At 35.0% G+C, this 23,111-nt stretch overlaps 1 protein-coding gene across 3 annotated transcripts in view; it reads right to left on the bottom strand.

The window, feature by feature from the left end:
• The window catches only part of tei (irregular chiasm C-roughest protein teiresias), a 368,837-nt gene that overhangs the window by 222,783 nt on the left and 122,943 nt on the right, over positions 1-23,111 (bottom strand). For all 3 annotated transcript variants that reach the window (XM_018448499.1, XM_018448497.1, XM_018448498.1), the window contains exon 3: positions 13,177-13,212. In XM_018448499.1, coding sequence (XP_018304001.1) covers positions 13,177-13,212 — 36 coding nt within the window. The remainder of the gene's footprint in view (positions 1-13,176; positions 13,213-23,111) is intronic.

Below are 23,111 nucleotides of genomic sequence, written 5' to 3'. Positions count from 1 at the left end.
CCACCTTATCGCGAAATTCTCGACCAAGATATAATTTTTACGATCATGAATTTAAAATTAAGAAGTTCTTCCTACTTCAAACGCATTTCAGCATCCATAAATTCAGTTATATTGTATTTCAGCATGACGACAGCAAAAATCCCAATGCACAAATCGTGAAATTATAGAAGACTAATAAGATTATCGGGAACCCTCGAAATGACGGAATTTTAGCTTTCACAATATCTATCGCAATACTTGCAGATCTGTCTCTACCGCGTTCAAAGAGAGATTACATGATTGTCTGAAGGCAAAAGAGAATATTTTCATGCTCGTGTAGTAAGAACAGCCAAAACCGGTTATTATAACGATATATATTATAACGAAAGAAACGAGGATTAGAGAAGCGAGGAGACGACGACGGTGGCTAAAATGTCCGTCTGGAATTGTCTGAAAAAGCGACGACAAGAGGCGCTCTCTTGCCAGACCAATTACCCTCTTTCCTATCACAATTCTCTCTCTTTCTTCTTCCTCCTTCCTTCACCCTCTAGCTCCTTAGATCGCACTCTCCGTGTCGCAACTCTCGTCCTTACGGCAGAAATTTCGCTCGTATTCAGTCTTAGCCGCAAAATAAGGGATAAGTACGAAAATCTTCGTCTGCCTCTCGACCTTTTTGGCTCTTCGCGTGCCTCACTTTTTTCTCCCTCGTAGCTCTACGTTTTCGCCATCGACAAATTGACTCGAGTAGTCCGCAGCCACTCTCGAGATAGCCGTTAATCGATAAGTGTATAGCGCGAAATCGAAATAAAACCTTCAGACCGTCTCTCTAAAGTACGTCGGACATGACCGAGCGAGATATTTAACGGCGACGTCCGCACTCGTGAAAAACACTCATGTGCACTTAATTTCAGAGGATCGTTAATGTCAAGGTGTATTGTACTGTACAGCGGCAAACGATGGTGTAAGAAGTCGTATGGTATTAAAGAGCTAATCAATCTTCAATATCCATAAAACATGTAATTTTTTATCCAACTTTTTGTAAAGATTAATACGTCCGATAATTCTTTGTTTAGATATTGAATTAGCCTGTTATTTCCGATACTTATCAAAATAACAAATATTGTTAAGATTATCTACAGCGAACGATATTCCTGGCAATGAATACGAACGAGCTTTTTCTCATATTCTAAGCACGTCTAACAATATATATCATGTGTAATTGCGAACGTGTATTGGAATTCCTTGAATATATACCAGTAGCAGAATAAGCGAGTAAAATATAACGTGTATGATACAGAGTATTCTGCGACTATCGTCAGCCCTTTTATCCACGGATCCTTTGACTCATTTGCAATAAATTTTTCTTGATCAAAAGCTTTTGATTGGATGTAATTTCTTTGAAACTGTACGATGATTTAAATTAAAATTCTATTGTATATAATACGAGATGTACTTCGACCACAAAAATTATTCAATTCGATATTTCGTGAAGGACAAATTAATTCCAGAAATTATTTAAAAAGAAATACAGAATTTATATTTTTTAAAACCATCCTAAACGGAATTAACAATTTTTCGCATCGTGCGAGTCAGCGCACCATACGTTAACGTTATTACGTATTCCAGAAACGAGCGATAAACTTTTAATTCCATGTGATGCACGCCTACTCTCGTTTCGTGCGGCAGATCGATAACGAGAGTGAAATTGAAATCGTTCGCCATGGTACGACCCGCGTTTCATCCATCGGCAAGACCGAATGAAGTTCAGCGATTCAATATCCGTCGATTTGCGCGTTGCATGTCGATGACAGGTGAGCCGATGAAGAAATTATTCAGTTCCGAATATCAGAGTGTGCGCATCACGCGCGCATAATAACCAACCATAATCGCAAATGGTATAATAACATGACGCCGCGAGCATAAATTGCAATAATATGAATCGAACACTAAATATCACAAACGCAATAAACATACGTGTACACTAACTGAGTAGATAATAACGCTCAACAATCCAAATTGGTTTCGCGAACAAAACCTCGAGTCGCGTAATTGTGAATCACATAATAATAAGGCAGAGATCATTTATCTTAAAATAAAAATTCAAAGAGAAATACGAGAAATCCCACTCTCTTGTTCTCGTAGAGTAAAACCGTTTGTTTTCGCGTTTCATTTTTAACTCAAATAGGGATCAGTCTGACGCGTTCGTCGCCCGAACGTGCCACAAACCGATTTTCCGAGCGCAATTAAAATCACCGATGTCGGAAACTTCGCGCACACGACACGCGATACAAAATGCCACGCTGCCGGCGGCGGTAGTAAACCGTCGGTGGCCCAGTTCGCCCCCGCAGCCAATTAGCTCGACACACCCCCGCGGCTGTATTCAAGACCTAGCCTTACGAATTCCGGCTGTAGCAAATTGCGACTCGCAATTCCCGGTAACTCTGGCACGTGTATACGCATATGTGCCCGTGTGCATGAGCACGCCCGCGCGCGCACTTGTAGTTCCCTCTTGTCCCGTTGCCATTGACAAACAACATCGCTTGGCGATGCATTAAAGGTTGGACGGTTCTGTAGTTTGTCCGTAGCGTCTATACAGCCGTACGACTGTGGTTGCGTTGTTTGCACGGTCGAGATAATGATACGAGCATCCGAGAATCGGTATTCCGCTGCGCGCTATCGTTGAAGAGGAAGAACCACGCATATTCACGTTTGAGAGGAAATTCTTGAGATATAAATTTTAACATATTTATAAATGCTCCTCAATTTTCAAATTAAATCTTTTTGATAACGCTTTCTTTTGCATTAGAATATATACCGTTTGTACATTATCTCGTAAAGTTACTCATTACCCGCAGAACACAAATGAACAGCAACATTACATCAATGTTATAATTTCTCACTCAACAATATAAATGTAATATAACACGAGTTGTACATAATAGTTACAGTGTTGAGTAGGAAATTATAACATTGCTATAATGTTACTGTTAGTTTGTGTTTCACGAGTATTTGATATAGTAACAACCCTAAATATGAACACCTATCACCAGGGAGAGATATTTCGCAGAAAATTTGCATATAAAGAACAGTAGCAAAATCGGAGCAATCTCAAACGCATCAAAGCGCGAATGAAGATGTAAAAGCGACATTGAGTTGGTACATATCAAAGTTATCAGTAGTTCTGACGAAAGCTCGATTTCCCGACTAGTGAACTTGTCTGGTGCACGGTTATGCAGTAAAATAATCGTTTCGGACTCCTCCCCTGGCTGTGTTAACCTGGTGTATTCGCCTAGTTTCGCCCTCATTTCTGGCCGATTTCATTCCACTGCACATCTCCGTTCTCCCGCGTTCCCGTCTGGTTCTCGGTCTACGATCCATCACCATAACAGTTTTCTCGCACCGGGAGAAAACGTGAGAGGCGACCCGTTGTATGGCTTGCTCGGAAGTTGAAAATAATAAATTGTCTCCATTAAGCGGCCGACTGTCCATGTCCGTTCCCATGGTTGGGCCAGCTGGACACGATTTCACCGTAGGTACTCCGTCTTTCTAATTGCAAATTTCTAGTCGTTGTCGTCGCCGATGACTCGCGTCTATCTCGCCAACGAGTCGCTTACGAGAAACGAGTACCACGTCGGAATCCAGAAATTATTCGACGCAATTAATCGTGACAAGAGAGAGAAAAGTAGGGGAATAAAACGAGGACTTAGCGAGGACTCGAGCTTTTCCGGAGGTTTCGAAACGCCCTCGGGATAAAAGTCGAAGTGGAATTCCGCGCGAAGTGCCATCTACTTTCAGCCTCGAGCGTGCGCGCACCTGTCGAATGTGACGAAGGAATCCACTCGGCGGTACAAAGAAGTTCTCTGATCCATCGAGAGCCCCGGTGGGTGCTCGAACCCGCTCTCCTTCTTGTTGTCCGCCCTTTGAGAAAATCTTGCGAGTTTTTGTGCGGAAAGATGTATAAGAGATCGATGCACGATGAGATAGATTCTCATGCTGTAAAAATAGACTCACACGAAACAATTCAACGTTTAAATTACCAAGCCATTTACACGGGTTATTTTTATGGGCGAGGTATTTTTTGAAGATATTAAAACTTGAACTATATATATATATATATATATATACATATATAAATAAAACCTCGAAGTCTGCTTATATCTGCAAACTCATCGAATTTTCCTTCATATTTTTTCTTCTTATTTCACCGACTGATTTTTGTCTTACACGAAGTCTAGAGGTTTGTTCGCGTCGCATGTTCCAACATGTTCCAATATGCTCCTACTATAGCTCTTACTCACTTCAACGCGCTTAATAGAGTGAGTAGGAGCTATAGTAGGAGCATCTTGGAGCACGTTGGAGCTTGCGACGCGAACAAACCTAATATGGTTAACCACATCGTAATGAAAGACAGGAAGAAGAGATGTGTGAGAGGGAGACCGTAAAACATATGTGTAAAAATGTAATAGATAACCTCTGCCGTTGACAAAATTATCCGTTCCTCTGTATATGCCGACGCATTCGCTTCACGTCTTGCCACGCTTTCGCAGTAACTTAATAAACGTTAAAAGCAAAACGGTCCCCGTAAACTGTAGAAACAAAGATAAGTGTATTAAACGGATTTCAAGTGCTTTCCGTTGCTGCGGCAACAAAGATAAAGTGCATTAAACGGATTTCGCTTCGATGCTGGAGACGATGACGAGCCACTTTGTTAATTGAGTTTCGCCCCTACGGTTCCGGGAAATACTTCGTTGGTCCGGTATTAAATAGCGCGAGTTGCATTACTGACGAGTATCGACGGTACTTGCGCCATTGGGGGAAGAAGAGTGCACGAAAGGCTGACTTACGCCTTTATGAACATTACAGCGAACGACGGAGGCAATCCTCAAAGCTTTTCAATCCGCGTTTGTTTGCCTTTAGTCTAATCGAAAATCTCGAAAGCATCATAAATCCATTATCTTTTTTTCGGAAATTGTAAGAATTAACGTTTTGTTAATGATTGAATACTTTCGTAGAATTTGTTTAAAAGAAAACTATCGAGCGTAAAAATGGGAGGAGATTTATCCGTAACTCAATTTAAAATGTCTATCAAGAAGAAGTGGAAACAAGAGGTAATTAAATCGCGAAACAAACGAAAGAAAGCGCAAATAAAACTACGAAACTGCATTAATTCCACTTTAATGCCCACCTAAGTTAACTGGTTCCTGTAATTGTTTTTGTAATGTGTAATCTGTTTTTCTGTAAGAATAGCATCGTAAAGATTGTAACATTCATTATTATTAATCTGTATAACAACGTTCCTTGCTTCTTCAGATTTATTCAGATACGAATAACGTTTTAGTTTTATTCAACGTTCACAAACTACAATCAATATTCATTTTTCATATTCTTTTCACTCGGACTATTCCGTTCCATTTTGACAAAAATTTCAATTAAAAGTCTCTAATAAAAATCCTGTTTTCATAAAAAAGAAAAGCTTTAAAGATATCTTTTGAGAAATAATAAAGATCTTCAATGCACTGTATGACTTTTCTATCTCCAAAATTTTTAATCAGCGCCATCGCGCCGACTTAAGACGAATTTCGCTTATAATTTCCGTTATAAAATTTAGATCAAAATGCGGGCGCTCAGCCGAATGGCGCCGTCTAACATCTGGTACTGACGCTACTTGCTGTTCGAGCGAATTAGCGTAGAATGCGTCTCAGTGAGAAGCAAGTTCGCGCGCTTTCCTCGCCTCGTTATCGCTCTTCAACAGATCCACACAGCAGAACTTTGCAGATCTACATGAGAATAATAATAGTCGCGCACCATGTTCTTCCACGTTTATCTCGAAGTAAATTTCTGCGCCTCCCGCTACTTGCGACGCTAATACATCGTTCTTTGTACGATACTTCAATCGCAACATAAGATTATACCAAGTCTCTACAAGGCGTTTGCGTTTATTTTCTGTATTAGATATTTAAATGTGTGATTAAAACTTTTTAAATTACAAGAAATTGTGTCACACGAAAAATTGCAAGAAACTGTGTCACACGAAAAATTGCAAAATTACGTTTAAATTATACAGAGTTAAGATTAGAGAAAATATATTTACAGGCACATTTACAGGCCATTGTGATTACTTTTATAATAAAGTTATATGAAATTGTTACAATATAGTACAATATCATTTTTTGCTTTATTAACTTTCGATATCAACCTGTAATGGAATTTTTTGATCATAAATATAAGTTAATGCAACATGACACTGTGTTATATCAAAACGACGCAGTTACCAAAATTGAACAACATCCTACAACTGAAAGTTAAATCTGATTCCATGATTAAATGTAAAAAAAAAAAATAAACCGATTACGCAAGATCTAAAATTTGTATGCTTGCATGAGCATCTGTTATGTCGCGATTGATCGGTACATGATGAATCGCTGAAAGTAATCCAGCAGTTTTCATCCTGCATCCCATTTACCGCGGCATTCCATACAAAAGGGAACTCGCGCCTCTCGCGCTCTCGCTCTCATGGCCACTCTTTGATGTATACTCCACGGTTCGTTGAATTCGTTTCATTTCTATCTCGTTTATTTCGTCTCGAAATTTTTTTTTTTTCGTTTCCACATCGCGCAGTTTCGAAGCGACGGACCAGCGAGAAGGATAGAGCGCACCTGACATCTACGCAGCGCGCATTTTGATACGAATGCAATCTCGTGTCAATCCTAACGCTCCCATCCTCCCTTATTCGGAGAACGCATCCCAGCGTGAGGGTGCGTTAGGGAGGACACGGTCAACGTAATGCCATAAATATTAATTCGCGCGATACACATCAACGCCGAGAGATATGGAACGTGATTTACCGGAAGCGATAGTTTATGGCAGCGGCACGACGCGATCGCTTGCGTCGCATCAAGGCCCCAATCCAGATCATCACCACAGGTGGCGACTCCCTGGACATTTATTTTGCATTACACATTTTCATATTCCGCGTACGTAGCGAAATTATTACTGTCCACTTACTCGTTCGCACGGTATATTTATGGGTAATTCTGATACGTTAGTATCAGATAATTGAAATACGTCTTTTCTACGTATCATATTCAAATGTCCATTTAGACAATTTCTATCACTTGCAGCTTTTAAAATAATGAAATAACGTTTCTACATATTTATCATACAACGAACTCGTAGCAATTTTCTGTTAAAGAAATTTCCAGGTGATTATTCCTACTGCACGAATATGTGCATTAAGAAACTTCCGATGACTTGGAGAAATTCCATTTGCATTATACTCCGCCACTTTGGAGACTGGATTCGAAATTTGCTGTGTATATCGTAGGAATATCCGCCAGCTGATTAAACCAAGCCGACCGCGTCTCTCGGGAGACGGCTTCGAGATCCCATAAAGCCGCTTCTACACCTTCCGGGCGTTCATTATGTGAATTGATACGGGTTTCCGAAACCATCGAGATGTTAGCCGAAGAGGTTTGATTAAACAGAAAGCGAGGAACATCGCTATTCTGTAGCTACGCGATACGATGCTTCGTATTCGTATTAAAAGGAAGAGAAGATCTGGGCAAAGAGAAAAAAAGACAAAAGAGGAGAAGGAAGCTGAGGAAATTCGAAATGAATGTATCAGCTGTTGCCAAATCTCACAATTTCTGGTTAGTCCAAAAAAAAGGAAAACTGTAGTAACATCTTGACTATTGCCAATCTCTTTAGTTTAACGTGTTAGTTACCAAACTACAGAAAAAAAACTACAGAAAAAATAATAGAAAGAGAAAGAGAAATAAAGAAAGAAAGAGACTGAGAGAGAGAGAGAGAGAAAGAGAGAGAGAAAATAAAATAGAATCGTTTAGAATAGAATTATTTATTTATACGCTCTGGGACAATGTTCCCTCAAGCTCTGGTACAAATTACATTTGAGGCAGAAAGTATAACAGTAAAATGACAGCAATATAGAGAAAAAAATTATACATATAAAAAAGAATAAACAATGTATATATATGTAGAATATGTATTTAACAGTAATTAAGGATTACTGTTAAATAAGTAACCGAAACGAAAAATTCTCTTGAATGCGTTTACAGACGGAACGTTTCGAATCTTCAAAGAAATTTTATTTTATAGTCGTATTGCTATACAAGTAAACGATCTTTTATAAAATTCTGTATAGTACAAGATAATCAGTCATTTTGTGCGCTCGTATCTGGCAAGATCTTATCACGCCTGAATTTAAATCTATTAAATAAAATTTGAGGTTGTTTTTTTTTTTCAAAGTGAATAATGGAGAAAATTAAGCATTAAGAAAGAAAGATAGAGAGAGAGAGAGAAACAGAGATAGAGTAGAAAATAGGGATAAAACGGGCATGAGATCACCGAACTAATCAGACTCGACCAATCCGAGTCGTTTCCCCGCGGAGAAGAGAGATGCTTCCTCCCAGCGGACAGGATAATTTAAACTTTCCCGCAAGCGGGAACGCCACGACGTGGTGTGACGCAGCACGGTGTGTGGCGCCGCGCCGTCAACGTATCTCGGTCACTCCGCTAAACAGAATTAGATACGAGTGTTAGATTCAAATGTTACCCACCGTGAAAAGCGGCGGCTCGAGTCTCCTAGGTATACAGCGCGCGAACATACGAACGGAATCGTCAAAAGTCTTACGCGAAAATAGAATGTAGCTGAATAGCGTTATTAGGGCAATTCAAGTGAAGATCTCTGAGTTTTCTGCGACGACAGAAATTCTGCAGCTGTGAGAAACGCTAAATTCAACTTTTAAGAATAATATTCTCTTCTGTGTGAGAGTAAAATGAAAGCATAGCTTTTTCTCACTTTACGTAAACCATAAACATATGTTTGTACTCTGAGTTCGCCTAAATTGATCACAGCAGGGTTGGAAATTAACGCGTTACTTGTAATGTTGTTATCGTTACAATTACTTTTTTCAGTAATGAAATTTCAGTAACGACGATACATTTCTTTATTTGTAACATGCATTCATGATAACGCAGCGGCTTTTTTAATAACGATAATGAATATAATTACTTTTATCGTTATTTTAGACAATACATGTATATAAAATGTGTATATGAAAAGTTTTAGAAGAAGACAGTATTATATTTGGCCATGTTGCGATTAATTACAACCATTAAAATTACTCTGGATCACGAGTGTTGAATCGATCAATTAGTAGACTATCGATCAATCAATAGACTAAGATAATTGGATACCCTCTAACAAAGAAGTTATAAAAATTCGATGAAAAAATAACGGAATTACAATTTCCAAGTAACGATCACAATAACTAAAATAAAGTTACCTTTTAATATTGATAATTTTTAAATAACAATAACGATACCAAGTTACTTTTAAAATCCTAAATCACAGTTACTATTGAAGTTTGCAGTAACTCTTTGTACGCTGAATGTTTTCCTATCAAACGTACGATGAAAGTCATTATATTGAATGTGATATAATAAAACAAAGTAAGATACGTATAAATATTTGAAAGAGAGAATCACGAAAATAAGATGAATTTTTTCGCAGTTCTCGCATCTTAGAATATATATCAGAACTTTCGATTGACATTAGGAAAAACTCGAGTCTTTAAACAATTCTCAAGTGCACCGTCGTCACTTGTGACAAAACAATCTCAACTTTCGCAAAGCCGCAAGTATCGTTCAGTCTTAATTACAGCAAGATTGAACGTTCGCATCAGAAACAAGCATGACATTTGCACACCTTGTGTCGCACACGATTCTGTTGTAGATACAAAACAAAACCTCAGTTGTAACGGTAATTACGCAGGAAGCTTCCGTCGCTGCTATTTAAATTAAGCTATTCTGCCGGCGAATGAATCGATTGCGCACTCGACAAGATTTATCTCCGCGTTTGGTGTTCACAGATATCATCTTACCGCGAATTTGTATTGAATAAAATATTACGCTGTAGTGAAGTCTACGTCGCGAAAAAGATGAATTGCGAATAAATACGAACGAGACAAAGGTCGTTTAAAAGCATTTTGCACATTTACAGAATAGACTGAATTAAGCCCGTTGCTAAGTCAATTAAAGTGTACGATGAGAACATTTATTTTTCAAGGACGTATTATTTCAATGCTTTTTAAAAAAGATGCCAGTATTTTAGTGATATCTCAATCGTTCGTGATCTAAAAAAATCGTGTTTTTGATGTATGTAATAGGTACTGAGATATACTGATACATAGACTCAACTTTCCGATATTCTTCCAATATACATATATCTACGAGAATGCTTCTTCCACTTGATGTTAATGAAAAAAGATTATTTATATTTCTAATTAAATTGCCATGAATTCAGAGAAAAACGTAGTGATAGCTTATATAATTAGATATAAAAATAACAACTATACAAGTTTTATATGTCGTGAATGAATTTATATAGAGGAATAAATTATTTTATAGAGTTTCAATAGCTCTATAAAATAAATTGTTCAATTACGTACATCAATCTGTATATAAAACTTGTAGTCACATTTTAGTTGCCATTACTACATTTTTCTCTGAGTGCATGATAACTATTTTAGTTTGAAATAAATAATTCTTTCATTTACAAGCAAACGAAACATTTTCAATACTTACGTATGTAGGTATTAGAGAAATTGAATATCTACCTATGTCCATATTTTTCAATACCTATTGCACACATTGCAAACGCGATTTTTTTTAGGTCACTAACGATTGAAATATCACTGAGATAATGAAATCACTTTAAAGCACAGAAATAATACATTTTAACAAAAATAAAAATGTTTTTTTCTCTGAGTTTGGAAAGAAACTAATACAATTTTATTATATATATATCTTTTCTCTTATTCTATTTTAAATATAACAATTTATAATGAATATATGAATATAATCATCAATTTAAACAATATTTTCCACGTGCAGAGAGCATCTCTCACACTCTACGAAATATCGAACGTTCAGTTAAGCTGAGCGTCTGATTCGTCAGACGGCTACGACGGCATCGCGACCGCGCAAATGAACGGAACACTTCAGAAACGAACTAAAAATTCAGCGGTGTCGTCAGAGAAGACGGGGGCAATTTAGCTTTCCACAAGAGAGCAAGAGCGACCCAAGCTCAAGAGATTTCTACCCTCCCCTGAACAGCTATACAGGAAAGATACGGTATGCGTGTCCTTTGACGAAAACATCCGTACGAACCGCTGGCATAAAAGGATCCCTCCTTCCTCTTTCTCGTCGGTATTCCGTGCCGCTAACAGAATACATTACTTTTTAACGACTCGCGCCAGAGACGTTCTGGTCCTCTCTGATAAATAGCGAATTTCCAGCGCAATGCGAGTTCGCGACTCGAGAAATCAGCGAAATAGCGTTATCGAGAGCGAACGACGGTGATGACTACGAATCGGTACGAACGATTCAATTTGAATAATGTCACGCGCTACATTACTATAGATTGCCGCTCATGAAAAATGTGTATAATAGTAAAAAAAGAAACGTCTTTTGTCAATCACATCGTGATAAAACTCCACTCATATTGTTACCCGTTATTTTTAGACATGATTAAAAAGAATCGTTATACTTTCTATCTTTCAATAAATCCTTGGACTATATAATATAAATATAACTGATTTCAATAACGTTTTAATAAATTTAACAGTCACTTTTATCATATTTCATTGGTATCTAAGCATATCGTGCATGAAGTGGCACGAACTTAATTATATATCTATTGGTGAAAGCTATAAATTAAATTCGTTTACGTCGAGTACAATTGCACAATCAGAAAAAAAGGATAAAAATCGGTAACTCGATTAATAGCAATCTGAATTAGGGTTGAAGTATAGAGCGCGTGTTTACACGTGTGTGGATCGACTCAATTGTTTTCGTGAAAGAGTAATGTCACGAATCTAAATAAAAATCAAACTGAAACTCATCGGAAATAATTCACGTGCCGCACCTACACAATCATATATTTTTTAGCGTTATGAACACAGCACAGTCGAAAGTTGAAAAATTGGCACGTTTTAACGACGAATGGAGATAGTTTCGACTGCACCGAAACGAACACGCGAAAAGCCACTAACACCCCGCTTCAATTTTCTTCTGTGAACTCCTGACCGTAAAATGCGAGCGGCCGTTTGTACAGACGTAATGTACCGATAAAGCACATAGGGCTCATCACAAAATCCATAACATATATTCTCTTCAAACGCATCATTTCATGTTGTAGCGCGTACGATTGCAAAGCATGGTACTGCTTTTAAAGCGGATTCTGTGCGGAATTATGATGCAGAGAGAGAAATAGCTCAAAATACACAGTAGCAGCTGTGCTATTCCCTTGTAGTTAGAAAATGCAATTAAAAGATTTGTAGAATTGATGTTCAATTGCGAAATATGATGCACATCCCGCGTGCGTTCGATCTCGCGTGCATGCCGCGATGAAATTACGAGAATCAAATTTAACATTGCTTTAATCACGCTTTAATATTTTTATTTTAGAGTCCTATGGTTAGCAAGTTAATGAAGTAACGCACCAGCATTTGTTCCACGTTCACCTGGGCCCGCAGAACGTGAATAGCTTACGCTAATTACGCTAATGAGCGCACCGAAATGTAGTACAGGCGATCATGAGTTTTAACACTCGCGTTTAGTCCGCGCCCTTTTAGTACTTCGTGCGGACGCATTTCCGAATTAAATTTTATGCCTATAGAGTTTGTTAAATCGAATCGATATCTGTATTCTTTATCGCGCACCGGATTACATACGCTTGATGTAGCACACAGTCCACGCGCGCGGCGGTGTAAATCGCATGGTTACATGTTCAATCGGTGGCACGGTAATCGTGATGAATAATAAACATTATTACGATAATAATTATGATAATAATATTATTTTACGTTAATACAGTGATAATAAATGTAATTAATATTGTAACGTAAGCATAATCCGTAGAACACAAATGATAGAAATATTCTTGATAAACGAAATAATAATATAATGTTATATTATTATTACTCACTCTTCCAAAAAATTCAATTGTTCCCTAATTTGCCGGAATTTGCATTTAAAATATTACAATATTAAGATATTTTAATATCAGAAAGCGTGCGAGCATCGTTCCAAGTCATATTATTATTCGAAGAAAGATATACTTCCGTTTTTATTGGTCATTTCTTCTTAAAAATAGATTAATTAAACGAAACTCACCTCCTCTCGGAGAATCCGTAGGTCGCTGTTTTAAGCCTGCAACAGAAAAAGAATTTCTTTTAGTCTAATACACGATGAATAAGAAAGAAAATGATCATCTAACGCGTAATATTTTCTTGATAATTAATATAGCAGAGAGGAGAGAGATAATTTATATAAAAAATTTAATAAATTTAATAAATTATTTTGGATATGTACCGCAAATTATAAAAATATAATTATTACCAATCAAATTCTGCATACAAATTAAATTCATTTTCGTAAAGAAAGGAAATATTAATATTAAAACAATTTTACGCAACTTCAAAAAACAATTTACAAGACAAAACAAAACATTTTGGTTAGCCAGTAGGTACACATACCTAGTACACATACATAGTGTATATTGCGGTTTTACTTTGTAAATAGTCGCACTATCAATTTCGTACTCAGATAAAAAAATATTTATTTTTGACGGTACGAGATTTACGTTTATGAAATACAGTAATACAAATAACATGTTCTATTTTTAAGTTAAATTATTGATTTCAATATATAAAAGCTTATACTAGATTTATTTAAATATCAAAATTTCAAACAACCCTCCGTTGGCAATTGGAAATTTTCATCCTTCGTGCAACCTGAGTCTATGAACTTTAGTGCAGATTTTTACAATAACTTGGAACAATAATTATATTGTTTCAAACTGTATAAAAAACTGAAAAAGTTCTTACACATTTGTGAAAACTCCAAAAACGCGCGCGTATTCGCGTGAGTTTTTACTATCATAGAAGTTGAATTAATTTTACTTATTCTTTACAGATTGAGAAATTTATCAACCAGAATTCATAATAAAACAATCGACTGTGCAAAGTCCAATATTTCCTATAGAGGGTCAATATGTATTCGAATCTAAAATACATATTTAAAAATCAAATTTATTGACATTATTTGTAAGAGTCAAAAGAAAAAAAGCAAAAATTATTTTTTTAATTCGCTGAAGGAGACTAAACAATTAAACAATATTAGCAGCACAATATATACGTATATTCTGTAATGTTAACGTTTTTAGCTGAAGCAAACAGAATAACAAAGTTTGTTTGAGATGTCTCAAGATCGCTCCCATGACTAGTACGTTCTGATTTCGACATTTTCCGCCATTGTTATACTGGTCGAAACTACTAAACCAATTGGTCGAGACCAAGGCACGGAGGTACAATCTAAACTTTCGAATTCTACGAGTTGCAGCCCTTGAGGCCCTCGTGTAACCCTTGCAACGGCACTTTCACAGCCGCATCCTGGATTGCATGCTCAACTAGATTAATTCTACGAAATATTCGAAACCCACCACAAAAGCCAACAAATTAATTGCTGTATAAATTTATAAAGCGTGCAATTCTTGATATTTTTCAACTAATCATTTTAGTAGGATAGGATCACGATCAAACTGGAAAATTAAGAACGTGTTTTAAAGAAGCTGCCTTTTCTGTCACCCGAAATTTTAAAAATATATAAATATAAAAGATTGACATTTTCGCAATTTTTTTTTTACATGTCACATAATTTTCTTTTAACTGAGATTAAAAGCTTAAATTTTATTAGTTTTCCTAAATAACAACCTGTCTGTTCCTCATTTTGCGAAGCATAGTGTGCTAGTAGCTTCCTTTTTTATCTTCTTCACTTCAACGTTAACAACCTGATGGGTCCTTCATGCAAAAATTGCCAAGGGGAGCTGCGATGAGTAACAAGCCGATTTACGGATTTACGCGCCCTCGTATTCCTATGGGACTGAGTAGTTGCGAGAAGCATTGCACCTCTGAAATGCTTAATACAAGCTCTCTTCCGAAAGAGATAAAATCTTTCGCACGTGTTCATCTTTACTTAGCAAAAGAAGAGATAAGCAAAATTAAAACACTTGCATCATTGTCAAGGTGCAAGCCCATCACGCACACATTACTTTGTGTTATATACTCTTACATTTCCTTAAATTTTTGGTTTCAGTATTCATAAAAACGTATAGTTTCTCATTGCTTATTATATGTATTATGTATAGCATTTATTAATATCAATATTTATCATAATATTATTTATAGATACATGATATCTGTTGTCTATAATGAGAATATTATTCCACATTACCATTATATAAAATTTTGAATACACATAATTTAAGATAAAAAACATAATATATTAAGCCAAAATTAAAATTTTTTATTTGTGAACATGTAGGTACTAATTTTATTGTTAATCAAAATTAGTCGATGAAAAATTTAGAATTCATTCATATTTATGTATTTAAAAAAAAAATGTTTAGCAATCATAAGTTAAAAGTACATTTTTTATATTTTATGATAAAAATTACATAAAAAAAATTAAAAATAAAATACGCGATCTTAAGTCTCATAATGTATAATATTTGCAGCTAATTAAAAAATCAATTGGAATAATTTTTATTTATATCAATATAGTAGATACATAATTTGCTAACAGAAAATGAACTTTCTCTAAATCAGCATATCTGTAGTATTACTAATAACATATCCATAATAAAACTGTTGAAATAAAGTTGATAAAGATAATGCGACTCAATTAACTTTAATTGAATGTAGAACTGATATAATTTGTTTTATTATACATATATACACACATACACACACACACACACACACACACACACACACACACACACACACACCATAAAATTTAAGTTACGCATCCCTGCAATATAATCAACCGCAGAAGAAAGCTTTCCAACGCTTTACTATACGTTAGTCACTTGGGATGAAATGTTTCCCTTGGACAATCCATCGCGAATGATCCCACACTAAACGAAAATACAAATTGGATCCGTTTTAAATATTATTTGTGCTATTATTTTCTGCTCACTTACAAGAAGATAGTAAATATGCAGACACATTTTTTATTATGTGAGAAAATTTCTTAAAATGTTTCAGTCTTATAAAATAGGAATGTCATGTTATTAAACTCGAGTTAATAAGTAATGAATTATAATAAATATTTAATTGTATTTAAAAAAAGAATGTACGTACTGTGTGCAGATGCTTTATTATGAATTAAAATAGATTTGTATCTTTGTAACAAAATAAAAATGTTATACTTTTTTTTATCAAATCTTATATTATTTATATTACATTTAAGTAAATTAGAAATATTGTTAATCATGTATAGATTCAGTTTTGTATATTATGTGTATAATAAATTAAAAAACAAAGAGAAAGAGAAATAGAGAGCCTTTAACTTTATCTAGAATAGACTACGATAAAATAAGATTCAAAGTTACCAATTTAAAAGGAAATTAAAGTTCTTCCACTTTATACGATCAACGGCTTTTTTTACTTTGGATAATTTTTATCTGGAATTCTTATCATTAAAATTGAACCGTGTAAATTAGTCCTCTGGCATACACAGCCGCGTTTGAACTTTATCTGCTTTTGAACTCAACGTCAGGCCCGGTCTCTGAGTTGCCGAATTACAAATCCGACATAGAGCACCGGGATAAAGGCAACGAATCCTGACGCGAAAAACGAATGAAGCGGGCGGGAAAGAGGAGGAAAAGGAGAAGCGAATCGAATGTATATTTCAATCTCGCTCGTTCCCGGGCATGCCGTTGGAGTTTTGGAAAACTTTCGCTACTTCGAGTTCGCCCGGTTGACTGAGTTTTTCGAAGTGGCTGGCTATAGAGAAACAGACGATAGTTCAATAAGTATGTACGTTCCTACAGTCGGATTCCGATCGACGAGCTTCTTGCCTCAAACTTGAAAAAGAGCAATATTTGGCTTTAACAAAGCGATTTGGAACGAATAATATTGTCATTTTAAAGACAACGGAAATTTTATGCATTTTGCAATCGTTTCGCTATTATTACAATTTTTATAATCAGTATACAGTATAACATATTAATGTCGAGATTACTATGATCATTGTAACTATTGTTTCTTTTTTTATCTTTCTTAAGAAAAGTATGATAATTGTATACAGAAACAGTGTTTTAAATTGGAAATAGAAATTCGCGTTTTCTTAATCCTACTTAATTCTTTTATAAACTTTAAGTCGTAATAAAGGATGTAAATCTTTTATGACATAACATATAAATTACACGCAAACACAACACTTAATTATTATCTCCTTTTTACACCATTCAAGAACTTCTATTGTAATGAATTAAAAACTTCAATATTTACTATAGCAACTAACAAAATCACAAGATATAAATATAATAAAAAAAGAATATAAAAAAATGAGCGAAAATCACATACTGATATATTATAAAGCTGCACAGTAAAAAAATTTGTGTATTTATGTTGGAAATGATCCACTCACGTTTGTGTTAACAGTTTGTGTTGAATTTTTTAACATATTCGAGTGTTAATTTAACATAATGTGATTATGTTATTTAAAGATTTTTTTGTGAAATTGATATTCAATGTTTCTTAGTGTTAAAATGACACAATTTATGAGTGAGTGAACAAGTAACATAAAAATAATGTGTTTCAAAACGTAAATTCTAAGACGAATGAATGAAATATGCGTTAATTTAACATATTATAAATGTTAATTTTCTGGAAAAAAATATGTTCCCACGGTTTTTGTTTACAAACTGTGTCGATGGTATCTTTTTTGTATTTATTCTCTTATATTTGTGTTACCTTCTAACATATTAATCTTGTGTAAAATTAATTCAAAAATTTGAATGGACCGTTTGGGACATGTTAAATTCAACACATTTTTTCCAACTGTGTGCAAACAAAAACAAGCAAATGTCTTTCGCAATAAACTTTAATAGTCAGACAATATCACGAGGAATTATAAATGCGACTGTAAGCAAGTAACTGCTTCAATAAAGATGAACAAACGGTACCTTACATAAAAATATAAGTTCCCTCCGTTACACGTACGTGAGCATTTATCGCTTTTTATGCCATTTACTCCCCCCACTATATACAGCGCGGAAAATGATCAACATCCATGGAAGACATCGCCTTCAGATCACACCCCATGTTCATCTAGCTCGCTCTTTCGACATATCGCGCACCTGCTAGTACAATCGATCCTAAAACAATCGTGAGCCCGAAGTTTCGCTTCCGTAAATTCGAGTCGGAAACGAAAGAATGTACGACGATGATTAATCGATTGCCGTTTACTCGATTTACGACGTTCGGGAGTCCGAACCAATCGTTGAGACTCGAGAACGAACATAAGCGTACGAGCGAGAATCGATCATCGTGCAAGTAACATCGAGGAGAAACGTCGAGGGTTATCTGTGGAAAAGGATCACGTGGATCACGAGATGTGGCGAGAGCCACATGAAAAAACGACGAAAAACGTCGTCATCGGGGACAATGACAACGACAACGACGACGTCGACGATGACGACGACAACATGGACGACGACAGTCGATAGCGACCATTCATAAGCGAACTCGCTACTGCCAGCGTACAGCTCTTACATTCAAACGACAATATGTATCATACGTATGTATGAGTAGGGTTGTAAGTTCCACAAGCAGGAGAAGCGAGAAAGATAAGGGAAACGTGGGTAGACTTGCGCTGCTCGTAACGTCGATAAGAGATCGCACTCAACTTAAGCCCTGCGCCTTGCACCCCACGAACGAACAAACGACGGCGGTAACCCTTACGAACGATCGAGAGGCAAAGGTGGAAGGGAAGGAGAGAAAGAGAGAGAGAGAGAGAGAGAGAGGAGAGAGAGAGAGAGAAACTACCACTAGGGCGAATGATATTCTCGGGAAGGTTCCTTAACACCTTCGAAGCCGCAAAATATTTCACCTATATGCGCGACGATAGATAAACGCCGTTTCCAAGTATGATGACCGTACTTTGCGGGCCGATACCGGAAAAAGAAACTCGCGATTTGTTTTACGAGATCGTCTCCGACGATGTTCGACCACGTTTCGCTCTTAACCGAGCTCGTTCGATTTATCGTTATTATTCGAGGGACGATTTGTGAAAAGTGATGTGTATGTGTATATATGTATGTATGTATATATATATATATGAGAGAGAGGGAGAGAGAGAAAGAGTGACCATTTTTGAAAGGTAGAAAAACTGGCTTTTTCCCGGGAGAAATTTAGATATTGAAGCGCTCGCTCAGCATATATGCAAGACTTCGTTATTATACTGAACTAAAGTAAAGTGAATCAACTGGCATTTTTAAAGAATTTCAATATCAAGATATATATTTATGTAAAATTCTAAAAACTGTTATTGATACATTTTAAAAATAACTATATAAAAATGTTTTTAAATATCGATAGCATTTTTTTGCAAATTGATCGAATTAAATGTATTCGTTTACACCATTCGTTTTTACCGTCTGCTGTGATAATGAAGCAATTATGGCACTGAAGGTACTTTCAGCCAATTTAATTATTGAATAACATTGGCAGCGTCTTTAAAGAAATTCCGTTTCACGAAATAATTAAGAAATAACAGAATATATGATATATCACATACTTTAAAAATATATTTTATTATATTTGCTTTCTTTAAAAAAACCAAGTGCCTATAATAGTATTAGAATAAATATAGTTTTGTAATATATATAAAATAAACAATTTTGGTTAGATTATATCTCAATATAATTACGAGTTAATTTATTTTATAACTAGTTCATTCAATAGTCAAAATATTTCGTGATCATTTGTGAATTCGTGAGTGAGACCTCAATTCCATTTTGATGAAATTCACAAAGTGGACGAATTCTTGCAAGCCATGCGCTTGAAAATAATTTCTGCTTTTGAAAATAGTCACAAAAGAGGCAAGCGGAATTGTCAAATTAAATAGAAATTTTTAAAAAGTATGTGCAACGCGCGTTATACAATATACTCTTTATAATTTTCTCTAAAATCTGGTAATTTTTAGAATCATATGCAAAATACAAGATGCATAAAAACATATATGTATAGCAATAAATGTCTTATATTAAATATAAATCAGAAATATTCTTTGCAAGCTAATTGAGGTGCAATCTTATACAATGCTTGTGTATATTATTACATTAATAAAATTGATTTTTCTCATCTATTATTCTGATATATTATGCATAATATCTTCAATAAAAGCGCGTGTATAGCTTTTGTGTTCAAAAACGTGCGAAACGAGAGTCCTGCCTTTGACACCAGATCGACACAAAACAAAAAAAAATATCGCAGATTTACCGTTTCACTGGAATGGAATATCCATTATATAAAAACTGAGCGAAGCTGTCAAAGGGAACACAATCCAAAACGTACTTCAGAAAGAAATTAATATCTCATTCAAATAATGGAATATTTATGTTATGCTTAACATATGTGCATTTCACAACAAATAGCTGTGAGGAAGTATACTACACAGCTGCAATAATACAATCCATGTCATAAGATAAACATTCAATTTATGAAACATATACATGTATTACACTGTATATTTAGAAACATAGTATTTCAGAAATATATTATAATATTACTTGTACAAAAAATTTCTGCTTAACTTTCATGGAATCATTATTTCTAAAATTATTTTTTTAAACGTCTTCTCTCTCTCTCTCTCTGTTGTATTTTTTTGTAGAAAGTATATCGACACTAAAAAATCTATATACATATATATATATGTGTGTATATATATAGGAAATGTACGAAATGTTATTTCGATATGTGTGGAAATTCAAATGGAAATCTAATAATCAATATGAAACTTGATAAACATTGCTCGTAGATTGGCTCTCTCAGAACGATCAATAAGCAAAATATCGGCTTTGGAATGACGCGTGAAAATCGATAAAAGACAAATCATGGACGTCAAGTCACGTAGAAAAATAACAAGTTTGCAACACCGAGGGCTTACCAATTTCATGTTCATATGAACCGTGCTCGCTCGCTCACATGCTCGTTTGCAGACGATAGCGAAGCGCCAACTACATCGTTGGAAGTACAAAACTTCATTCGAAATTGCTGTGACATATCTCGTGCATACGCACATGTGTGTATATGCACGACGGTGATATTCCCAAATCGGCTCAGCGGACGAGAATGTTACGGTGGTGAACGCGCGTGGCAGCTAACGCGCGAAATGGAACCGAATGACCGACATAAAGAGCAAAAAACTATGAGTGGAGAACGTAAAGCGAAAAGGAATATGGATGAAAATGGAGAAAGCGGCATGCATTCCAGTTAACCGCGACGCGGCCATTTTGGTATAAATCAGCGGAAGTACGAATTTATAAACACAATTGCATTGAAAACGTTAAATATTATATAAACATTAAATATTTCTTGAGCTTTTTATAAATATAGTTTGGATATAAAAAATATATGTCGTTAAAAAATTAAGAAAAATGACAAAAAAGCAATATGTGTTGTTTTTCTTTTGTACTAAAAATAGTATATAAAAATTTCACAATAAAATTTTATGTTCTATTTATATATTATAATAATAAAATATAAATTTATATATAATTACAATTTTTAAATATTAATGAGAATTTCTAGTATAGAAAAAAAGAGCTACTTTAAGACGTCGCAAGACAAGTTTTCTTGTGACAAAACTAAGATCGTATAATATTGTGCACTATTTGAATGTTTAAGAAATATCGTGCCAAGCACAGCGAAAATTTGTCGACGCAATAGCGAGAGTACGTGTTTTCCAACCAATATCGGTAGTTTCCACAGTAGTTTCCATTGCAAGTATATCACTACAAATGGCGTTATTTCTAATGCATTTGCATATCATGGATTTTTTTTTTGTTTGTTGAAGAATTGCATACGTTGAAGGAAATCAAAATATGATACAAACATATGCTTATGAAAAAACAGAAAAATACGCTTAAAGATATATTTCAATCAATTTATTTAATTCGTAATTGTCGTATCGTAAAAAATGTATAAAACTCATTTTAAATCTAAATAGATACATAATAACTAATTGTACCTATCTACATTAAAAATGTAAAGTCTTGGATAAAGTCATAAAATATTTTTAGTGAATAATAATAACGTAGTAATGTTTATTAAAAAATAAACTAAATTTTTATATTAAAAAGGGATAAAAAATAATGTAATTACTAATTTTAAAATCTAAACAATTTTGTCGAATTTGTAGAAATGAATTGTGTGATTCTATACGGTTTGTTAAAAATGTTGCATTTGAACAATCGCCAAAGAAAAAAATCATTTTTTATCTAAAATTCTCGCAAATTAACAATTCAAAGAAAAATAGTAAAACAAATGTAATATAAATTATCTCCCGTAAATCTTGGAAAAATATTAATTATAAGTCAATAAACGTACACTATTAGGGGCATCCGGAAAAAGTAAACGCTAAGTATATTTGCTAACTCGCGCCAGATGAGACAAAATAAATCTCATGAGACCGTAATGAAGGAGCACACGCGCGCGAAAAGAAGATCTCTGAAAAAAACGAAGAGAAGTAAATATAAGAAGTATATGTAAGTACATTTAGAAAAGAAATTTCCATCGTCTGACTCCGCGTACTTCTCTCTCACAGATATAAATCGCCCATAAACAGTTTCCAAGAGAGTTAACCCTTTTATGACGAGATTTCCTCCGAAGAAAGAAGTGTAAGAAGAATTTTTATTTCCTCTTTTTCGCTTTACCTCATAATTAAAAGAATTTCTCGAAAGAAAAATAATCTCGAGAAAACATATAATCATCCCTCATTCTGTAAAAGAATCAAGTGAAACATGCACAAAAAATTAGCGCATACTAACAGTTTGATTATGATATTGTATAGCCGTAATTATTTGTACGATCGTGCGTAAAATGCGATTACGCGACACGTATGACCGATGATAAAAATTGAAACGTTGCTTAAACGCATGGGCGTGAATAACCGTGCTAATAAATATGCCGGAACGTGAGGCTTCATAAACATCCCCCCATGGAGAATTCCGAACGCGCCGCTGTAATCGTTAAAGTGAA

The sequence above is a fragment of the Mycetomoellerius zeteki genome, unplaced genomic scaffold (genome assembly GCF_001594055.1).
Source record: "Mycetomoellerius zeteki isolate Tzet28-1 unplaced genomic scaffold, Tzet1.0 scaffold221, whole genome shotgun sequence".
Classification (NCBI taxonomy): domain Eukaryota; kingdom Metazoa; phylum Arthropoda; class Insecta; order Hymenoptera; family Formicidae; genus Mycetomoellerius; species Mycetomoellerius zeteki.
This window is presented reverse-complemented; position numbering and strand designations above follow the sequence as displayed.